Source organism: Centroberyx gerrardi, chromosome 14, assembly GCF_048128805.1.
Source record: "Centroberyx gerrardi isolate f3 chromosome 14, fCenGer3.hap1.cur.20231027, whole genome shotgun sequence".
Taxonomy (NCBI): domain Eukaryota; kingdom Metazoa; phylum Chordata; class Actinopteri; order Beryciformes; family Berycidae; genus Centroberyx; species Centroberyx gerrardi.
Genome location: NC_136010.1, coordinates 21673677 through 21695217, shown reverse-complemented (window position 1 = coordinate 21695217; position 21541 = coordinate 21673677). Strand labels below are relative to the sequence as shown.

The following is a 21541-nucleotide window of genomic DNA, read 5'->3' as shown; positions in this document are numbered from 1 at the left end:
TAATTTAAAGACTACTAATAATGAAAGAATTGCCTGTATATAAGGTGTTGATTGTCTTTTGAGACATACTTGTGACAATTTTCTGAAATGTTGCCTTTTGGAATTGCCTTCCACAAATATGCTGTTTACTGTTTTCTTGGTTTTATTTTCTTACATGAATCTCGATCCATTTCACAGTCAAATCACACAGGACAGTGCCACCACTGCTATGCAATTTTTTCTTGACGTGTAATTTATTTATAAGAAATGATTTTCTCTGCTTTGCCTGTCCTTGAACTTTATCCCTGGCTTCAAGTTCAGCAACAAATGGTGTTCAATGACAATTTTTTCACTTCTGCCATTGTCAAACTTTTTGAAGATTGTCTTTTATTGCAAATAAAGAGATCTATAAATTGTTTTAATTGTATTTGTTTTATTTATTGCAAAGACACGAGTAATGCATAATGTTTACAGAATCCTTAGCACAAACAAAGGTACCAACCAAGAAATGTAATTTGCATAATTTATGCCCCAACCTGGTTACTATCGTTACAGTAGTCAAAACAAAGAGGAAGTCATGGCAGGTCGGGAAACAGGTAACAGTAGCCTACGCCACCGTGAATGTTTCGATCTGTTTGCATTAGCTATTCGCTCACAGTTTGTTTCCTAAATGTCAGCAGCTCCGCTGCAGAGAGCAGTTTTTGGCAGCTGTCAGGAGAGGAAACTCTTTCCCATCCATTATGCGCCGAACCGTCTGGGAAATGAAATGTCACGGCAGGAGGCGCCGCATCGCGGCCCCGGCTGCTATGACAACCATGAGGTTTGTCTCTTTATGGCACCTATCGGCAGGGAGGCAGTGGAGCGTGGAACATGCTTTTATATGCACAATCATGTTTACCCACCTGTTCAGGCTGACATCAGTTTCCATGACCTAAATTCATATAACACGTAATAAGCCGACAAGCAGCATCAAACTGTCTACACAAGATTAAAGAAGAAAAAAAATCAATGCATTTCTGAAAGTAGAATTGTTTTTTTGTTCATACTGATGGTTGTTTGCCTTATGATGATTACATTAGTTTACCCACCTTTTCCCACATCACTGGATATGACTAGAGGGCTTTGATTTTGATGTGCTCCACAGTTTGGGACCATAGTGTATGACCTACAGAAGAAACCGGAGAGTAAGAAAGGATATGTTCTTTCTGCGAGGACGGCTGCACGCTTTCTGCCCTGTAGCAAGGTAAATGGGAGAAAAATAGGCCACAAAACTAGTCAATTGATCAAGCAACCTCTGTACTCACAGCACATTCAAGCAGTGTGATACTGTATAAAGCCTTTCACAAGATAAAGCTGTCAGGTTGAACTAATCAACGCTGTCTTCACACCGCTGCCACCAGACAGAGACCCCTTCACCGCAGAAGTACCAGCAGGATCAAAGTTGGTCCAGAGTGTCCCCTCCTGGCAAAACACCGTTCAGCTCCACCACACTGAGGTTCCAAAGCCAGTCCAGTACAGCTGAGGACGGCCCGGGGTGAGGGAGTAGGACAGTGAGACAGCTCCATTTCAGCAGTGTTGAAACGAGCTGACAGCTGGTTCTGTGATTGTGTCATGCAGCCCTGGGACCTACGCTCCTGATGCAGTGAGGAGCAGGAAAGTGAGCTGGCCCATGTGCTTTGGGGCCCCAGACTGGTCCAGCCTGCCCCAGCTGGAGAAGAGGTCACTGAGGGTGAAGGTGGGTGAAGCAAGGAAACCCCAGTGCAGGATTTGTCACCATATGAAAAAGACAACCTCTTTTTTTTTTTTTTTTTTTAATTATTTTTTATTGGGTGAGTAAGGGTCTGAATACAATACATTCAATCTTCAACATGTTACATAATCATCATTTCTTCAAAAAAATAAAAAAATAAAAAAATAAAAAATAAAAAAAAGGAAGACAAATTTCATGATTTGACCCTGTTTAAGTTGCTCATCCACAAATATCATACAGTCACCTATGGTTGTCATCACAGGTAATATAGCATCCCCACCCACACATACATATACACACTTATCACACATACACACACACACGCAAACACACACGTACACACACACACATACACCCACGCAAACACACACACACACACACACACACACACAACACACAACAAAACAAAACAAAATAAAAACGAAAACAGGGTTCCTTAAATTTTATGGATGCTGGGTGATTGTGATTTTGCGGCTCCGCTATCTACAAAGCTTCATAAATTGAGCTCCATATCTTGTGAAATTGTTTCTCTTTGTTGCTGTCCACCGACATTGTCCCTTCAATACTCAAGTAATATTTCATTAATGTTTTCCATTTTTGAAGTGTAGGTGCTTCTTTATTTTTCCAGTTTTGCAATATTAGCTTCTTATAAACTAATGACGAAAGAAGAATTTGCCATCCAGAAAAAGACAACCTCTTATATACATTTTATGCTAAAACCAGGATTCATTAAATAAACAGTATGTGAATGTTTTCTTTCACATACTTTCTCTAGGAGCGTAGAAGTTGAATTAACTCAAATGCCAAGCAGTGCATAAAATGTTGAGGCAGGATTTTTGCCAACTCATTTCACACAGTACAAAAATGTGACTGTTGAGCATGATGGTATTCAAAAATGCTCCTCTGACCTTTGCACATAGAGCATAAAGCCACCAATAAGATGATTCAAGCTGGCTTTCTTCAGAATTTGATGTGTAGTAACATGCCGTTTTATAGTTTCAGAAACCGAACAGAAATGACACACAGCTGATGCTGCCGGAAAATAGTTACAATGTTTTTATTGCAATAAGAAAACAAAATGCTCATAGGAATCCAGTTGGGAGGGGTAAATTCACATAGTATGTTATATGAAGCAACATCTAATGCTCTTCTGTGTTTTTTTTTTCTCTTCAGCTAAACTGTGAAAAGGAGTTCCTGAAGCAGAGGAGCAGAGTGGCATACCTGAGTTTGTACTACTAATTATATAATCTGACAGAAAAATGTGTCACAAAACCGATACAAAATGGTTTCTTGCGTCTCAGTATGTTCCTCCCCAATGTTAGGCTCCTAATGTGTTGGACTAATACTGTTAAGAAAACTGAAAAATCTCAGGGTTAAAAAAAAAAGAAAGTTATTTCCTGTTTATTATTCACAAAATGACTGGATTCCTGTGTCGTTTGTATATTACACTATGACAACATTGCTTACAAAATAAAACAAATTTGAAACAGAAAATGAAGTGAGTGCTTGCCGAAACATAATGAAAAACAAAGTTTGTAATCTTCAATAGAAGTAAGTCGATGTAACCAAAGTCAGTGACAGTACTGGCTGCAGCACTCAGGTAAAGCAGCCGCTGGTCTCGGGTCTCACACTTCAATAATCGGGCCGCTTCTCTCTAAGGAGGCAGCTGACTGGACTGCTGAATTCACCGACCGCCGGAGCAGATATGAGTCTGTTTGCTCCAGTCGCAGCGGGACTCCGCTCACTTCTTCCTCCTCACTTTGGGTTTCTTGACCGGCCGGAGGTACGGGTTGTCGATCATGTTCTCCTCGCTGGCCTTGACGGAGGGAACGACGCCGCTGGGGGGAAGCATGGAGTTCTCCTTGTCAGCTCCAGGATCGTCCTGAGCGGGGCGAAGAGAAACAACAACCGAGATGTATGACTGGAAATAAGTACTGAGGATACTATACTACTATACCCACACATCAAACTTAAAGGATAAGGCTTGTGTTTTTTAATGCATTGCTTACCGTCAACAAATCCTATGAAAATAACAAAATCAACAATGCGTTTGCTCTACTCCCGTTACTTTCTGACTTCCCACGTACCATTTTTAGCCATCAACCCAGAAGTCACTGGCTCCAGTTGTAAGCTAAAAACCTTGAAATAAAACTCACAAAGACATAGTTTCAATTTTAAAAATCGCTAACTGTTACCACGAAAAGTCAGGCTGTTGTAGTTATTACCAAATCAAATTCAAATGGGAACAAATTCTTCATTACGCCGGGGACTATTTTCAGTGCTACAGAACTACTTTCCTGAGATCGCAAACGTGTTTACAGCCGGCTTATTAAGTTGTTTGAGGAAAAAGTCGGCCGGCCCGGTGCATCGCGATGATGAAATATGTTGCCCAGAGCAACGGCATGGCTCTTTGAAGTGTTTTTAACCGTTTTTTTATGATCTATGGCTGCTGGGACATGGCTGCATTGGGCACCGGCTACATGGATGAGACTTGTTGGCAAAACAAAATCATTGCTGATTTTGTTATTTTCATAGGATTTGTTGACGGTAAGCAATGCATTAAAAAACACCAGCCTTATCCTTTAACAGTAAAATTCCACAAATGCTATTCACATGAGTGGTCAATCACTCTTGTATGCATGTTCACATATACATATGAATATGATTTTGCTTTTATATTCGTATTTGCAGATTTTTGCATCTGGCCTGGACTTGCTCCTTGGTCCTCCTGTAGCATCTTTTCATCTTTCTGTGCCTGTCAATCAAAATTCAGTCACCTCCTCGATCCAGAGTGATTTGTTTTTTTGTTTTCCTGCATCATTAGCGATAAATAACCGCCAGATTTTCTAGAATCTGCTAGAAAAGACTGACCTCACAACATTTGCAAATGTGACTTTGTGTGCTCTGCACTGAACAACAAGTAGCATATGGTATGCACATTCATTTGAAAAGGCAAACTGGATCAGTTAACTTCAGAGGGTTTTCTTTTTTTCTTGTAAAAGACATCAAATGAGCGAAACGCTTCAGTAACAAGCCAAACCCCTCAGTTTTATGTAAGATGCACTCAATGTCATGTAGGCCTCAAAGAGCACGGTCTGGTTTGTAATTGGGTGGAAAATCCCATTAAGATTTTACAAGAGCCCCATTATGAGCGGCAACAGGCGAGACAAATGGATGAAGCAAAATTATGTCTCAACAATGAAAGCGATAGATGATAAAGGGATCCTGGTTTTCCTCTCTGCTTCCATATTTAACAAAACGGCACCCTTGCTAACAGTCTCGGGAGATTCCCCATTCATCGTAACGCTGGGAGAGATCACGTCGGCATGAATGTCTCTACTGTGCCACACACTGGACACGCTGCTGCCGTGAAGACTCACAGTGATGATGTTTCCTGCCGTGTTCTCGCTGTCTGTCTGGTCGTCCTGCTCCGAGGAGTCCGTCTCCTCCAGAGTCTGCAGCTCCAGTTCAGAGGGCAGGAGGGCGCTTAGGTATGGGATGACGCATGGCCGCGCTGCGATCACTGGCAACACAATCACAGGCGTTATAACTCATGTAAATACAACATATGCATCGGTAGTGTCGGCATATATAAAAGAATCTTTGAAAAATGGGTGAGGTGGGTCCGCATCACTCACATGGGAAGGCGGTGATGTCATCTTTGAAGAGGCTCTGTGTTTCTCCGGTCTTGGCCATGAAGCGCGTGAGCGCCCGCTCCACGTCTCTCCTCTGGGACGCCGCCTTCTCTCTCACCACCTGGTAGTCGGACACCGGCTCTCTGAACGTCTGAGTGGAGGAAGGACAGAGCAGTTCAGTGGGCGACTTTGTGAAGTGTCTTCGCTGTATGAAATAAAGGCTCTGCAAGGTTGAAATCTCAATGCAGTGGTGAAAAGTGTTTTTTCTATGTTGTTCAGGTTGAATCAACACTTAATCTTTATTTACTTATAACTAGGAGCATGTGAATCAGGGATGAGATTTTTTTTAGGGCTTTGTTTTTTAGCTATAGTTGTTTGTGTGATTATTCTGCTGATGAAGAGTTGCATAGACCCAAATCATCACTTCTACACTGCTGCATTTTGCCTGTTGCCAAATATCAACATGATCACTTTCATTTTGGCCCATATAGTTTAGATTCTTTGAGAAGATCACCGCACTCATGACTATTGAATGCGCTAAGGTGCCAGAAGACCGAAGAACAGTATTAAGGAAGAAGGTTCTGCACACTTGGATCCATGCAAGTTTCTTTAATAAATCAAGCAAGCTTTCGGTCACAAGACCTTCATCAGAGCAAAGCAGCCTTCACCATATAGCCCATATAGTTTAACCAACTAATTTCTCCTGCCTCTGCGTCTTTCAGCCATTTTCTCCTCTGCTTAAGAAACTCCTAAGCCTCCGAAAAGTCCTCCTCTGTACTCTTAACAGTTTTTCACCTTAGGAGCTCTCTTAAGGGCTAAGATGCTTCTTCAATAGCTTTTATCTTTACTAGGATTTAATCTTCGTTTAAGGGGAAATTCTCAGAAAACATCATAACTAAGAATTTTCTTAGATTTCACTGCTAGGACCAACTCTTAGGAAGCTTTGTGAATACGGCCCCTGGCTTTTAACAGAACAATGCTGCTGACTCACAGGGGTTTTGATGTAGGTGTGAGGGTCGGGGAACTCTGGGAAGTGGCTGGGGATGTGAGGGGGATGTGTGCGTTTCTGTCCAGCTGTCAGTGCTTTGGGAGCCACAGGGGGGTTCGTCACTGGAGCTGAAATTCAGAAAATCCCAAAATTTGAGTGAAATCCAGGTTCTATCGAACAAGAAAACCAGTTCACAACAAAGTTTGGCAGTTAATTTTTGCACAGCTATCGTATTTAAATCCAAACTACTTAAAGAAATTCAGACTACTCTTAAATACATGTATTCAGTCAATCTCACAGTCCATAAGTTTCAGTATTAACAGTGGAGAGTAGAGTGCCGACTTACGAGCAGTTATAACCATCCTCTGCGATCTTTTGGCATACACAGGGAGAGTGTCCACATTGAAACCTGCAGTGACACACACAGATTAAATGATGCCATCGGTCTTGAGTTGAGCAGTGCTGTAGCATCGTGTGATAGTTATGTTGGCGTCTTCCTGCACTCACCCATTTCAACGAGTGTGACGACTGCATCTGAGAGGGTGGGGACGCTTCTGGCTGTGTGTTCACAGTACGCTTTAGCACAGCGGCCTATTTCGGTTAAATCTGAAAAAGAAACAGAATACACAGGGTGTTTCGGATGAATCTCTGCAGAGTATACCAGGTCTACGCAATTTACTAATGTGAGGTAGGGATTGGTCATAAAACTGACTTGAATATCAAAATCAATATATTTCAATATCGAGATACATCATTAAAATAATTGTCCATAATCTGCTTTAGTCTTTGTATATTTTGTCATGGACAAAATATTAGAATATTCTTTCACACAGAATAGTCGACTGAGAGAAAATGAACTTGGGCACATCCCTAACATGGGGGCTTCACTTTAGGATGAAAACACAGATGATTCCCACATACAGCTCTGCATCATCTCAGTGAGCGACTCCACAGCTGCCTTCTCTGCGCTCTCGAAGCCACACTCCGTCAGCAGGGCGCTCACCACAACCTGCAGGGTGCGACGCCGGGCCAGGTGGTAGTTCTCCGCCGGGCTGGAAGCAGCTTTACCGCTGCCTGAACGCTGCAAAAACACACAGAAAATGGCAGATACAGTGGGTGGAGATTTATCAGGGAAGTTATCAGGAAACTTAGATGAAGCTTGAATGACTGACATGAGGAAATTGACTTATCACAGCAGCAGAGAATAGGATATAAGCAAGAATAAGACAAATAGGGCTGGTTGCTCGGACATAGATAAAGCCTAGCCGTAGAATAAAAACTTTACACCAATGGAGATCTCCATTGAAAATGAAATCTTAGTCTAGTACCGGGCTTACTCCATGTGCGAGCAACCAGCCCATACAGTACTGAAGATGATACAAGTTATTCAAGGACGCAAGATTCAAGGAATAGAGATTGAGCATCTTAACAATATATTTACAGGTTTGAAGCGGATATGGAAATGTCAGGTGTATGGATAAAAGAACAGATACACAGAAATGTGGCCAGACGTGCAAATATGCATTGTAAGTTATTCACATCATAAGATTTACAAAGGGCGGTAACCTGTGTTCAGAAATATGGCCAAAACGTGCAGATGTACACTGTTACATTGTAACATATTCAGATGGAGGCATCACATCACGAGTTCTGACGCGCGAGCGTCCGGTAGCATTTTACATATGGAAGTGATACGGAAATGTGTAGCCTGTAATGAAGTGAAACAGGTTCATACAGGAAACAGCAGTAAGTTACTTGTTTAAAATAAAATGCGTGGTGCTAGCTAGCTTTACGTTTCTTTGCTGTTGAAAGGATATTTCAACACGGACGGCTCTCTTTCCTCTGACTAGTCTCTGAGCCGCCGCCGTTGTCATATAACGTTAACTTGGATGCTTTCTTTTGATAATGAGTGTAAAAACATTCTCTTACCCCTCCTACATTGAGCGAACCTCCTGATGCCACCGCAGGATCCGCCATCCGTAACTCTTTGGTCTCTACTCTCTGTATTAAACTGTTTTATAGTCAAAATCCCTCTACTTGTCTGATAACCATTTGGCCGCTACCGCTACTAGTAAACACGGTGCTAATCTGTGACGTCATTTCCCCTTGCCAGGCGGATGTTGAAATTATCTGACAGTCGAAGAAGTCTTTACTGCCGCCCCCTCGTGTCTTACAATAAAACTGCATCTGGCAATTTTATCTGAAGCGTAGCCATCATTTTCAGTAACTTACATGGGAGAACAGGCAGTTGTTTTTTCATGGGGGACACATGAACATTCTCTCTTTACACATTAGATAAAAGTGTCCAAATGTGCCAAGGCCAAATGCAGAACAGTTTCATGGCCACTTTATTAAAATTACCATAAATACCATTATTATAATCTGCATTTCAAAGCCCATCCCCAGTATGCAATGTTACTTAAATTGAATGTCCAAATAATCACTAATTATGATTTGTCATTTTAAGTGAATCTTTTTCGGGGGTGAAGTCTTGCAGACATCACTGATAAGATAATAGGGCTATATAACAGGTACAATGACGACCTGAATCAGCTGCTAACTGAAAAATAGGTTTATTAGACTGCAAAATGAAATGAAATCACATACATTCCATTTTTTACCATCAAATTTATTACAGAGCATCTGCTGCCCAGCAGCCAGACCAGCTGTCGCCTGCAGTTTTCAGTATATCTACTCCTTCATCTGCTTTTTGCCAGTCAGCAGGGATAAAATGAATAGATTTAACCAACCTTATTATAACAGAATGAGCACAAAGAGACCAATTCAACAGTTTTGTGCCATGGTGATTTAATGTACCACCTTTTCCAAATCTGGAGTGCTGTCAACATTGTATTGGATGTGGTGAGGAGAGGAGAGAGTCTTTAAGAGGCATGTAAGCGGTTGGCTTTGCTTCTCTGCCCAGCAGCCACCAGATGCTTGGCTTTGGCCCTGATCTCTATCGTCTCCAGCTCTTCCACAGCGTCAGGGCTGATCAGGGTAATCTGTGACTCCGACATCTGTTTCTTCTCCTTCTTCTCCTCCACGATCAGCTCCACCTCTCTATCCTCCACAGCCTCCTGCTCCACAAACGGTAGGCAGACGGTTTCCAGCAGTCCACCAACCACTCCGAACAGGGCCAGAGTGGTGCCAAGCATGTAGATCTTCACCATGCCCCGGCTGGGCCGCTGGGCCAGCATCTCCTTAGCGAATGGGACGATCTCTCCAATGGTTTCCATATTGTGTTGTTCCTTGGGTCTGTTGAGGAAAAGTAGAAATTGTTACACAAGGACTTTGTAATCAAGCAGTTTTTTTACATTTACAAAAAGACCTTCCATCTTTGACAAAAAGGTTGGAGACTGATATAACAATATACACACAAAAAGCATGCAGTTAGGCACTCACATTGCAAGAGACCCTGAATGCTGACTTCTCCTTTTAGTGTTCGGCTCAATCAGGCATTCACAGGCAAAAACACAAGGAGAGATTCTGCAATTTAAACACAAGGGGACCAATGTCGACACCCACAGAGTGGCAAACAAATGCATATTCATGAGGTTGGGTGTTTGTACACAGTTTTGTGTGTGTGTGTGTGTGTGGGGGGGGGGGGGGGGGGGGCAATCCATTTCCCTCATTTCCCAGATGTGTTGTTATTGATAATACTGCGCGAGTGCTGTTTGGAGATTAGGGTTTGTGTGGGTAAAAGGGCATTGGTGTTGCAGGATGGAAAGCCAACAAAATATTCCCTGGAGGAAAAAACAGCGCATGTGACAGTTTTTTGGGGGGGTTATGCAACTGATACAGTGGCATATACAATATAATGGCTGCAGTTTAGCTTGTGTAGTCATGTTTACTGCAGCTTTATAACGTGAAAAGCCTGCGGTGCTGTGCAGAAATGGAAGTGACTTCTTCACACAAAGAAATTCAGTGTAGAGCCAAGATTTTGGTCCAATGTTCAGTGAGTCTCTCCGTTGCACATTCTGGGTATCTATGTGTTTGTTTATGTGTAAAGTATAGAGCGTACAGTGTCAACAGCCATATACTACACATGCTACTGAACATTGAACAACATGAGTGGTTGGTTTGTGTTGCGTGGCTTGTTGTCATACACATTGATCTCCATGAGGAGAGGCTGATTAGCATCCAATCACAGGCTGTGTGATTGTGGGAAGCCTGTCCCCTTTATTGGTTGTATCGTTACACATGGAATAGTCTTTATCAAACGCAGAGAGATAACGTTCATTAGAAGTCCTGGTGATCATGCGCTGCTGAGCTGCTCCGGCCAGTGTGTGCTCTCTGACCGTGGATGTGAGCTGACATTGAAGCAATGAGTTAACATGTGTGTGTGTGTGTGTGTGTGTGTGTGTGTGTGTGAAGCACTCTGCCCTTTGACCTGGTTCCCTACTGCGGGAGAGGAGGGAGAGAATTCAGGCAAGTGAGTTGTGAAATGTGTCTGATCTTTGTCACAGAGAGCCGTGTGTCCCAAGAAGTCAGCTCAGGGAAAATGACAGCCGCCCAACGTCACAAGACGTCTGCGTGTCAGTTCACATCAGGACACCGTCTTGACCACAGACACTTTAAATCACTTGGCACCACTGTATATAATCCATTTCGACTTTATATCAGTGAGCACACTGACTTGGAGTGAGTAGAGGGGTTCAAAACCAGGTAAACAACCTAAAAAGCAACAATTATGAATACAAACATTGACCCATCACACATACACACACACACGCCTCTCCTGCTGTATAAACTATGAACTCAATTCTCATTATTTCCACTAACTTCTATCTAGTTACTAATCCCTTAAGCTGCAGCAAGTATATGCTTCCAAAATACTGAGAGTGTGAGAAAATGAATCAGAAAAGCTCCCCACACACAGACTGATGCTCTCATAGCGGTTTATTGATCAACGTTTTGACCTGAACTGCTCTTCGGCAGTCATGAAATGTGGCTGATTAAACCACAAAGTGAACATCAATTCAGAGTGTGGCTGTCTTTTTCTACTACATATCCCTTTAGCTCTCAATGGGTGTCATGTATTTTCACTCCTTGTTGGCAAACTCAGGATCAACCTTTGCCCTGGTTGGACTTGTTTGGTTTGTGTTCGCAGTGTGTAGACTTTCTACAAGTGCCGTGAGTAATATCGCCGCAATTATGCTGTCAAAGAGGGAATAATAACGTTCCTCTTTGAGTAACTGCGTTTTGGATTCCGGGACGTTTGTGTCTGCCGCTGCTGGGAAAAGGTTGAGGCTGTTTGGAGACCTTTGCCCCATATTTCTGGGTTCTGTTGCACACTGTTGCGTGAATGGGCAGTCTGTCTCTGTACAGGCCGTCTCTGCGTCAAGCGTGTTGTGGTTGGGAGGTGAGGCGGGTGAGAGAGGTGGAGATGTGTGTTGCTGTGAAAGCCCTTTCAACAGGAGCTCAGGGAAGGGGAGGGTAGAAAGTGCGCTCACATTAGAGCAGCGTGGGATGGTTTTTTATGATGCATAATAAAAAAAAAAAAGAGTGGTCAGGTCAAAAGGAATGGCAAGTACCTGGTGATTGCTGGTGATAGCCATTTATTTTTAGATTTATTATTAAAAAAATAAATGGTTTCTATGCCAGGGTGATGACTCTTTATATTATATCCAGATCAGTGGAGGCTGGTGACTCAAAAGCTTTAGGAGGATAGGGCTAAAATGTAAAATGTATATTAATCTCTCTGAATGTCTATTAATTCTATTGCACTCAAGTGTTTAAACAGCCTACTTTTTGAGGAAAAAGGTTGTAAAATTGGTGAGGATCATCCTTTACGGATCAGCCTCCCCTGATCCAGATCCATGTGATATCATTTACAGTAAGCTTTCCTTTTGAACTTCAAGGAGATATTAGCTGGATATACTTTTACTGGAAACTGCTGCTCTAAATACTTTGGTAATCCTGGCAGCACTTAGATAACCAGAGTGTCATCTAATCTGCTGAAGACTCACAGCATGCTAATTGGTTTGGAGGTCAGTTTAATTAGCGACACCAACCGGGTCACAGTAAAGAGGAGCGGAAAGTAGGTAAACAAAAGTAGCGCTGCCAAAATAAGACACTGTACACAGGCTTTATTGATGAGCACACAGGGAAAACCCCCTATAATACATAGACTAGATCAATATCTGTTGAACACATCAATACAAAGCCACACACAGCTTGGGAGACACAAAGCAGAGTGTACAGAATTTACCACCTAAGTGGAAGAAACAACTATTAAAATCTCTAAATCTCTTGTGGATATAGACGCTCTTTACAATTATATTCCCACAGGCTGGCAGCTTATGAGAGCTTTGAATTGGCAAGTTATGGAAGTACATGTGGTATTTACACCGGTTAATGATTTGTCAGTGCATACATGCTTTTGGTTAACTTCTTAAACCTCTTGTCTGTATAGCTCTTTTTTCGATTATTTATGATCATTTTTTAGAAAAGGTAGCAAATACTTTAGAAAAATAAAACAAAACATGTTACAATTAATATGAGGAAGATGATAAAAATAAAGAGACAATTCCAACACAGCATTAGGCAATTTTACCAGAATCAGTTATACCTGTAGGACTGAATTTAAGCGGAAAACATAAATTCTATTGTGCTTACATACGCAGGTGAGCTATAGGAGAATACGTTACACAACAACAACTGATGAAGTACAATAATTTATCTTATTGCATTACGTGTTGGAGTGTATTTCCTTAACATGTAACCACAATTCTAATAGACATGTACAGTAGGTGCGGTGACGAAAATAAACTCTCCCTGATCAAAAGCCAGGAATTATGATACAACGCTTCCATTACATCAGAGATCACTGCTTCACCTTGTATGGGATTAACATTCAAGTAGAGCCCAGCATCAAGTGAGCGAATAATATCCCCTTCAGAGAGAAACAATACTGTGTGAAAATATCCTGTTCAAGCCTATACTGTGTGTCTGTGAGTTGAAATGTGCTGAAGTGTGGGTGTGTAAGTGTGCTTCGCTGTGGTTGTCTGTGCTCTGGGAGAAGATTCATAGGCACTCTTTCCAAAAAAAAAACAAACCCCAAAAAAGAAAAATGTCCCACGGACTCTGGACCTCGTTAAGACCACTCGGGTCTATCAGGGGGGTCAGCGACTTTTCATTCTCAGTCCCGGGTGGGGGAGGTGAGGGGGTGCTGCTGATACAAACCAGCTGAGTCAGCACAGCATGACTGACCTGCAGAGGGCAGAAACACACACACACACACACACACTGTTAGAGACATGAAACGACACCTTTGACGACTGAGCTGATTGATAAAATGTGTACAATTTTTTCAGTTTTGATTCTGTGCCTTCTGTTTGTCTTGGTTCTGAGTCACTTTCCATCTGTCCTAGATTTGCTTCACAAATCATTTATTAGGATTTGTGAATTATTATTAGTAGTATTCCACCCCCACCACCATGGCTTTGTCTTTTTTTAATGTTGTCCTTTTCCTTGCTTGTGTAACCTTGTTTTTGTGTCTTTTATGTGTCTTGACCGTAAAGCACTTAAGCGCTATATATTAAAACTATAATTTAAGTTATTATGCATGTAAAAATGACATGCAAATGCTTTACTTGTGTACATGCATTGTTCATAAAAGCCTTACCAAGTAAAATGCTTTTTTCCACGTCAGCTTCATGGATCCTTCACATGACTGAACACACTCCAGTCTGCACAGCCTTGCCACTGCGGTTTTTCCCATACCTGAAAACAGAAGAGAGAGAGGTTACATCATCCGTCAGTCCTACTGTGGTACTGACAAAGGGATGGAAGGTCAACATTCAGAGCGTCAGATGAACAGTATAGGAGAGGACTAACAATACCAACCCGTTCAGGTTGGCGGGCTCGGAGTGGTAGGCGTGCTTGCCCTGCTCAGCTATGCTGGGCGCGTGGCGGGCCTCGCTCTGGCGGGCCTCGCTCTGGCGGCTCTTCAGCGGGTGGTAGTGGCTCTTCAGCTCGATGGGGCTGGTGGGCAGGGACATGTGGTTCGTCCCGAGTACGTTCCCGTTGATCTCCGCCCCCTCGGGGTTCGGCCTCTCCAGATCCAGACGCTTGCTGTGTTTGGTCGGGGAGGACAGGTCGACGACCTTGATGTCCGGCACGTTGGCCTGCCGGAGGACGAGCTCGGAGTGGGCCAGCTGCAGCTTCTTCATGTGGTTGATGGCTACAGCGGCGTTGAAGGCTTGCTGTGAGAGGCAGGAGGTTGAGGAAGAGATTTTAGAAACTACAAAGCTTCGTTGAAATTGCTTTCCCTTTAATGTCATGATGATTGGGAGGTTTTTATGCCGCTGCTAAACCAGATTTGATCGCCTCTAATTGTGTAGATATACATTCATATTTGGGACTCCTTTTTTAATGATAAACATAAAAGTACACTTGATCTTGATTTGTTTAAACAGTAAAGGCCTTATCAGACATCAGCGGCCTTGATTACGGAATACTATCTATTTAATGGTCCTTAATCAGGAAGGATTTAGGTAGGCACCCGATTAATCTACTATAAACTGCAGGCCCTCAATGAGCTTACTATGTCAGAGCCAGAAAAAACAATGAGGACTGACCTTCCACTTGGACTTGGCAAAGTTCTTCTGGATCTGGACGCTGACGGAATAGTAGATATCCTGGCTCCGCGCCGTCTTTCCGATAATCCTAGAAAACAGACGATGGGACAGAACGTTCAAATTTATTTGTAGGTACAGGTTAATCCTGAATCCATCTGTGTGAACTGGCACCAAGTGGATCCTGTCCTACCTGATGCACTTCACCAATATTTCACCAATATCATATGGATGTGACTATGACTCTGTAGTATCATAACACTATTATGAATCTATGGGTTACAGTTAATTTTGTTTTACTGTGCCTTCCAGTACTCTTTATATAACTTTCAAGGCATTAAAAGAAAAATCAATTAAGCATGGTCTGATTCTATTTAAGAAATGCAAATGGAATGTACAAATGTGATGCAGAAAATTATTTACTCATATTATGAAATGTGGTTCAAGTCAACAAAGACAAGCATACAAAAAGTTCTAAAATGAGACTTGAATTTGACGCATTGAAGTCAATATTTGTATGACAGTCTTCCCTCCTGATGACGGTCACTCACCATGGATGTCTGAGCGCATGATCGGTGGAGTAGCGCATGCTGGGATTCTTCTGCATCATGTTGCGTATGAAATCTTTAGCTGCACATCAAAACAAGACACAGACATTAGGGTCAAGACAGGGCTCTGTATGGAGGAATCAGTTGGCAGTATTGCATATCACATTGTGTGGATGCTGATGCTCGATGTGCTTACCAGATTCAGAAATGTCGTCCCAGAAGGGAGAGTCAAACTCATACTGCGCCTTCATGATCTTGGAGAAGAGTCGTGTCTCAGTTTCCTCATAAAAAGGGGGATATCCACAGAGTCTGCAAGAGACAACAGAAGGCTTGATGATTGTTGGAACACTGCAGAAATGATTTACATGAATGTGTGTGTGTGTGTATGAGTGTGTGTGTGTGTGTGTGTGTGAGAGAGAGAGAGAGAGAGAGAGAGAGAGAGAGAGAGAGAGAGAGAGAAAGCGTGTACGCGCATGTGTCTTATGTGTACACATTAGATGCTCACTAGGTGGTGCTATGACTCAGTCACTGAGCCATTATATTTAGATGACTGTGTTATACCAAACACCATGACCAGTCTTTACTCAATCACTTGTTAAAGATAATTTGACCTTTGGCCAAAAGACCTCTTTCATCTTTATATCTCTATTTAAGGTGTGACCATGGGTTTCACAGCAGGATTAATACTCACAATATGTAGGTGATAACTCCAATAGACCAGCAGTCCACTGCCTTGCTATAGGGCTTCTGCGCCAAAACTTCAGGAGCTGAAAGTTAGGAAATCTTATTGTTAGCATGACTCTATAAATGTAATCTCAATCAATTTGACTAATGCAGTTCAGCTAATGTCAAAGCTGATTGCTCTAGATATGTGTAATATCTCAGTGCAACAAAGCTATAAATAATGCATGATGCCTGTCATGCCATGTATTGTCTTACTGACTTGCTCCCCTGTGTGTCTTCTATTTCTTTGACCCATTTTCAGACCCCCATTCAGCAGGTGACCATACATCATTCATAAGACAGCCATGTTTTCTTACCCACGTATCCTGGAGTGCCGCAGGCTGTCGACATGATGCCATTGTCCACCATCTTGGAGAGGCCGAAGTCACTGATCATGATCTTGGCGTTCTCATCCTGGCTGTAGTACAGCAGGTTCTCCGGCTGCAGGGAGAAGAATGAAGAACTTATCAAAGTGTGACACTGAATGCAGCAGGTGTTACAATGCTTTAACCTCTGTGTGTGTGTGTGTGTGTGTGTGTGTGTGTGTGTGTGTGTGTGTGTTTTCTCTATATTGTCTGTATCATACCTTGAGGTCACGATGCACGATGCCATTTTGGTGCAGGTAGCTGACAGCCTGCAGAACTTGCTGGATCACCCTGCTGGCATCTTTCTCTGAGTACACCCCCCGGTCCAGGATACGGTCAAACAGCTCACCACCCGAAACACTGGCAGAGAGAAGTAATTATTCTTAACCTTATCTCAAAGCCAAGCCTCCTAAGTTTACAAGTTTTGCCAGTTATTTACTAACCTGATCATTTAATATTAATGTAAAAAAATGACAAACTCACAGCTGCATGACAAGATAGTAATGGGTCCGGCTTTCATAGAAATCCTCCATCCCCACGACATTCTCGTGTTTGATCCTGTTTGAGAGAAGAAAGAATTACTTTCATTATCATTGCCTTTGTGATCAGGCCAAACTAAATCTAAGGATTCCTAAAACATTTGCTGTCATATGTTGTACATTTTAAAAGCCCCCCAAAAAAGAAACCCTCCACAGTTATTCACACATTTTCCTCAGATTTTCAGCCAGTAATACAACATAAAGGAGAGAAATGTCAGCGGATTCCTTTTGGGACTGATTATACAGCGACTACAGAGAGAATGTGAAATGAAGGTTGAAGGCTCATAAAAATTCACAGGTGAATTACTTTCTCAACACTGCAATCTCGTTCTCCAGATTGAGGTCCCTCTTCTGCTTCTTCTTCACGCACTTCATGGCAAACATCTTCCCCGTCTTCCGCTCCTTCACCATGTAAACCTCAGAGAACGCCCCCCTGTTAATTAACACACAAGCGCGTGGAAAATTAGTTATTGCCAATGCAGTGAAATATCACAGGAGGAGATAACACGTCTCCCACCAAGAGGAAATGAGTCTGCCTTCTCATTAGGATAGGGGCATGTTTAATATGATATGGGGCCCTTAACAGCACAGAGTGGTGGCCCCTTGGTGCTTCATTAGTCTGGTTTCCATTATACTGAGCCAACCAGGGCCAGCCAGGGCTTACTCATTATCCGTGCCACAATCTTCTTCACAAGTCAAAACTGATGTGATTTATTCTGTATAGTTTCAAATAGATGATTGTCTTTATAATTTACAGTATCTTACAGTATGTTGATCCATAACTGATGTGCTGTATTGCTTTGGCAACATTGTTTTTTTTCCTGTAATGCCAATAAAGCAGATTTGAATTTGAATTCGTATCCTGGTGTAAGATTTTGAGTCGCAGCCCTAGCAAGTCCCATTTGGCCCTGTTCGTGACAGTGTGTGCTACCTATGGATTTTTTGTAGTTTTCCTATGTTCATGTTTTCTCCTGGGCTAACTGAGCGAAGCAGGGATGGAAGCTGCCTGATCTCACTTCTCGGAGCGGTGCAAAACAAAATCAAACACACAGCGAAAATGAGAATCGTTGAGAGGCAAAGGGTCCAATTAAGGTCCGCTAAAGGCTTAGCGGTTCACATGTCAGCTACAGTAGCGGGGACTTATTATTCTGCTCGGCGCTGTTCTGTTCCGTTCCCATGCTATCTTCAGCGCTGTCTGGGAATAGTTGTTCTACCAGGTGGATTAGGCCCTTTATCCCTTACGCAATGGGAACCGAGGCGGGCTGCGGGCTCCAGGTGCAAAGCTCAGACGCTGAACATGCGCGGCAGGGATCCAGGAAACGCCAAGACCCTAACGTACAGGCCGGGTCACAGACAGGCGTCGAGGGCCGAGGGCAGACAGGGGATAACACAAGCCTGACCTATCTGTAAGGTCAGTGACACCATAGGCTGAAGTAATCTGCTCTAATGTAGATCAAGCACTCAAGGTTTAGGGTGCAAAATGTTAACTAGATTGAAAATAAAGAGCACTGATGAAAACTGCTTTAACTTTGAGGTCTATAAATGAATACTGTAAGCTGCTAACATTCACTGAAGGATCCTAGTACCATTAAACTTGTGTCATTTTAAATTGTTAAATGCAATATGAACTAAAAATGTATTCTGTTTTCTGGTTTATTTCCCTCTTGCCATGTTTTTGCTAACAAGTTTAGGGCTTGAGTGCATGTCGCTCCACATGTAGACGGCAATGGTGTGATTGCTTATTACACACACACACACACACACACACGCTGCCTCACACAGGCTTAGATACTCAGACAGGCAGGCAGGAGAAAGCTGCCCCCACAGCAACATCACAGCACTTCACATCTCCTTGCTCAACTGATTTCTCCTTGGTTACTGGAGCTCATTTTCTTCAGAGGATCTCCTTGATGCTTATTGTGACCCTCAAGACAGATTATCAATCAAGCCATGAAAGTGAATGGCAGATGGCATCCTTTTCACTTGCAGATTGAAGGACAAAGGGCCATCAGAAATCACTGATGTGCTGGCGTGAGTGAATAATTTTGCAAGGATAAAGACTGAAAAAAGAGAATAAATTTGACTAAAAGCAGATGGCATCCATCTTTCTGCTTTTTGGAGACATTCTAGGGGTTAAACTGACCCTTCCAGAGGCTGTGGCCTGATGAGCTACCACTGCCAGGAAACAATTAGGATGATGTTTATGCTATGGTTGATGAGGCCCTATGGGGAAGGCTGTATTTTTGTCCTACGCAAGCAGTCCAATCCCTTTTGGATCATAGTGATGGAAAAAAAACGAAACGGTACACCGGGGAGCGGGCACGACGGCTCAGTGGCTTCATTCTGTTGGTATCTTTATTAGAAATGAAAGCAGTCTAGTGAAGTCACTCTGACTCAGAATGTAGGCAAGATAAGTGAAGCAATCTATCAAAAAAAAAACAACCAAAAAAACCCCCAGCTCAGTTGAACGTGCAGCTGCCTGTATGCCGTACTACTAGTCATTGCCTCAAAGATCTATTCATCTATTCTTTCTTTTTGAGAAGGATTATTACAGTCAGCCAGTCTGCCTGTATCTGCCTTATCCCAACATCTCCTCCATAGTAGCTGACCTGACCTCCATCAGCCAAACAAGTCAGGAACAAAGCCGTATACTTCAAATAAACCATCTTCAACATGCTTTTTTTTTTCCAGCTGTGAAATACGAGCAGATGGCTGAATCACTGACTGCGTTGTAAAAAAAAAATGATTTCCCAATCTTTCAACTCAAATTATTTGGGCCGGATTCAAACTCTCAACATGACAAGTACATGGAACCTGCCCGCTTCTGCAGGTACTCACCCCATGGTGTTTATTTCTAAGTGCTCTGGGAAATAATTGTAATTGCTGCGAACTAATTAGACCACTTACTAGATCTTGCCTCATCTTCATAATGAGCATGTGCTCAGGAGGAACCTAGCCTCCTTCAGAGTCCATTCACCGCTGATGGGGTGCAGCCAAGACCTTTTGGCAGCCTTCGGCCCTCGGCACAGACCCGCTCTGTTCCCGTCGCTCTGGCAGCACCGGCTTCCTCACACCTTTATTTATTTCTGGCCTCTGATCTCCTGTTCTCTAGCCGCTCACTGTATTCACTGAGACTAATTACCAGCACTAATACTGACCTGACAGAATGTAGGCCAATACAGGAGAGTTACTGCATGAAAATTGTGAGATCAACTTAAAAAATGTGCTTGTCTGGCAAGCAAAGGGTTAATACATCCAAAATGCACATTAACTGGCAATTCTTAGTGTAAAATAATTCTAATAAAAGTTTTATTAAGGACAGTTGTAGGCGTTTTTGTGAATGATCTCCTAAGCTGGATCTGCAGCCAGGCGCCATCAGGAGAGCTGAGGCTAACCCTACTGCAGCCAGTGTCTTGTGACTAAGACTCCAGTAAAGTAGGTCTCCTCATGTCAATCCAATCAAACCAATAATCTGTCCTCCACCTCAGACAGGATCTTGAGGGTCTACAATCAGGCCACGTCTAGAACCGAAGGATTTAAAGGGGCCTTTACTTTCATCTTGAACAGAAAAGTAAAACTTCTAACACCCTGCCACAGCAGCAATGTAGTCTGCCTCAATTACGGATGCACCAATATATCGGCAGAATATTGGTATCGGCCGATATCAGTTTTAAAAAGCAATATCGGTATCGGTAATCCAAAATTCTTTTTACTGCCGATATTTGGCTAATTGTGGAATTGACATTTTTCTTTTTTACCTTTTTTTCCAGGAGTGTGTCACTTAATACAACTGTCAAATTAGCAACAGAATAAAACTAACAGTATTTTGTTTAAAAACCACTTAATTATCTTAAGATAGGCATTACTGAAAAGCTTAAGTTGTTTTGCACCTGCATTTGTACTAAGATTCTTACAATAATGCATAGCAGTATTGGTATCGGTATAGCTGATATGGGTGGGAAAAAAACAGATATCGGTGCATCCCTAGCCTCAATAAATATAAATTTACAAATCTCCCATAATTTGGATTTCTGCAGTAAATCAAAACTTGTAATGAGAGCCTGCATCATCTCTAGTAGCCAATAGGCTGAAAGTATGGCAGAGTGAAGTTTTATTTCAGATGTGACAACTGTCTTGGACTGAGTTGACTGTACTTACGATCCCAACTCCTCCATGAAGTCGAACACCTCCTGGATGTTTTCAGTGTCCTTCTTCCACATATAGTCGGCCTCTTTGCGACCCATGTCTGCAGAAGCTTCAACAGGGATTTCTGTCACAGGGAGAGAGAAGAACGGATGTCACTTAACACCGCCGTCTGGAGTCTCACTGCCCCTCTGTGTCACATGAGATATGAGAGTTGCCTTACAGTGCATATATGTTCTGCATGCAATTGCAAAAAAAGCAGCAATAATCCTCTCTTAGCGTCCAGACTCCC

The 21541-nt window shown here is 42.6% G+C and overlaps 4 protein-coding genes across 4 annotated transcripts; 1 reads left to right on the top strand and 3 right to left on the bottom strand.

Moving 5' to 3' along the window:
- The first annotated feature begins 502 nt into the window (after positions 1-502).
- On the top strand, positions 503-3029 carry LOC139924470 (ciliary microtubule-associated protein 3). The gene is made up of 5 exons (XM_071915491.2): positions 503-799; positions 1124-1222; positions 1380-1513; positions 1597-1714; positions 2903-3029. Exons 1-5 carry the CDS (start codon positions 650-652, stop codon positions 2966-2968), a joined length of 567 nt encoding a protein of 188 aa, XP_071771592.2. The 5' UTR covers positions 503-649; the 3' UTR covers positions 2969-3029.
- On the bottom strand, positions 2773-8427 carry taf8 (TAF8 RNA polymerase II, TATA box binding protein (TBP)-associated factor). The gene is made up of 8 exons (XM_071915489.2): positions 8282-8427; positions 7274-7433; positions 6860-6958; positions 6699-6761; positions 6356-6480; positions 5368-5515; positions 5110-5252; positions 2773-3611 (listed from the first exon to the last, which is right to left on the bottom strand). The coding sequence occupies exons 1-8, from the start codon at positions 8327-8329 to the stop codon at positions 3471-3473; spliced, it is 927 nt and encodes a 308-aa protein (XP_071771590.1). The 5' UTR covers positions 8330-8427; the 3' UTR covers positions 2773-3470.
- A 708-nt stretch (positions 8428-9135) lies between these two features.
- On the bottom strand, positions 9136-9807 carry g0s2 (G0/G1 switch 2). Its single transcript, XM_071915538.1, has 2 exons — positions 9755-9807; positions 9136-9607 (listed from the first exon to the last, which is right to left on the bottom strand). The coding sequence occupies exon 2, from the start codon at positions 9586-9588 to the stop codon at positions 9235-9237; it is 354 nt and encodes a 117-aa protein (XP_071771639.1). The 5' UTR covers positions 9589-9607; positions 9755-9807; the 3' UTR covers positions 9136-9234.
- A 3617-nt stretch (positions 9808-13424) lies between these two features.
- camk1gb (calcium/calmodulin-dependent protein kinase IGb) lies at positions 13425-21541 on the bottom strand. The gene is made up of 13 exons (XM_078288442.1): positions 21473-21541; positions 21265-21376; positions 17414-17539; positions 17051-17125; positions 16789-16927; positions 16520-16643; positions 16171-16246; positions 15676-15788; positions 15483-15561; positions 14935-15022; positions 14201-14559; positions 13980-14077; positions 13425-13564 (listed from the first exon to the last, which is right to left on the bottom strand). Exons 2-12 carry the CDS (start codon positions 21348-21350, stop codon positions 14020-14022), a joined length of 1323 nt encoding a protein of 440 aa, XP_078144568.1. The 5' UTR covers positions 21351-21376; positions 21473-21541; the 3' UTR covers positions 13425-13564; positions 13980-14019.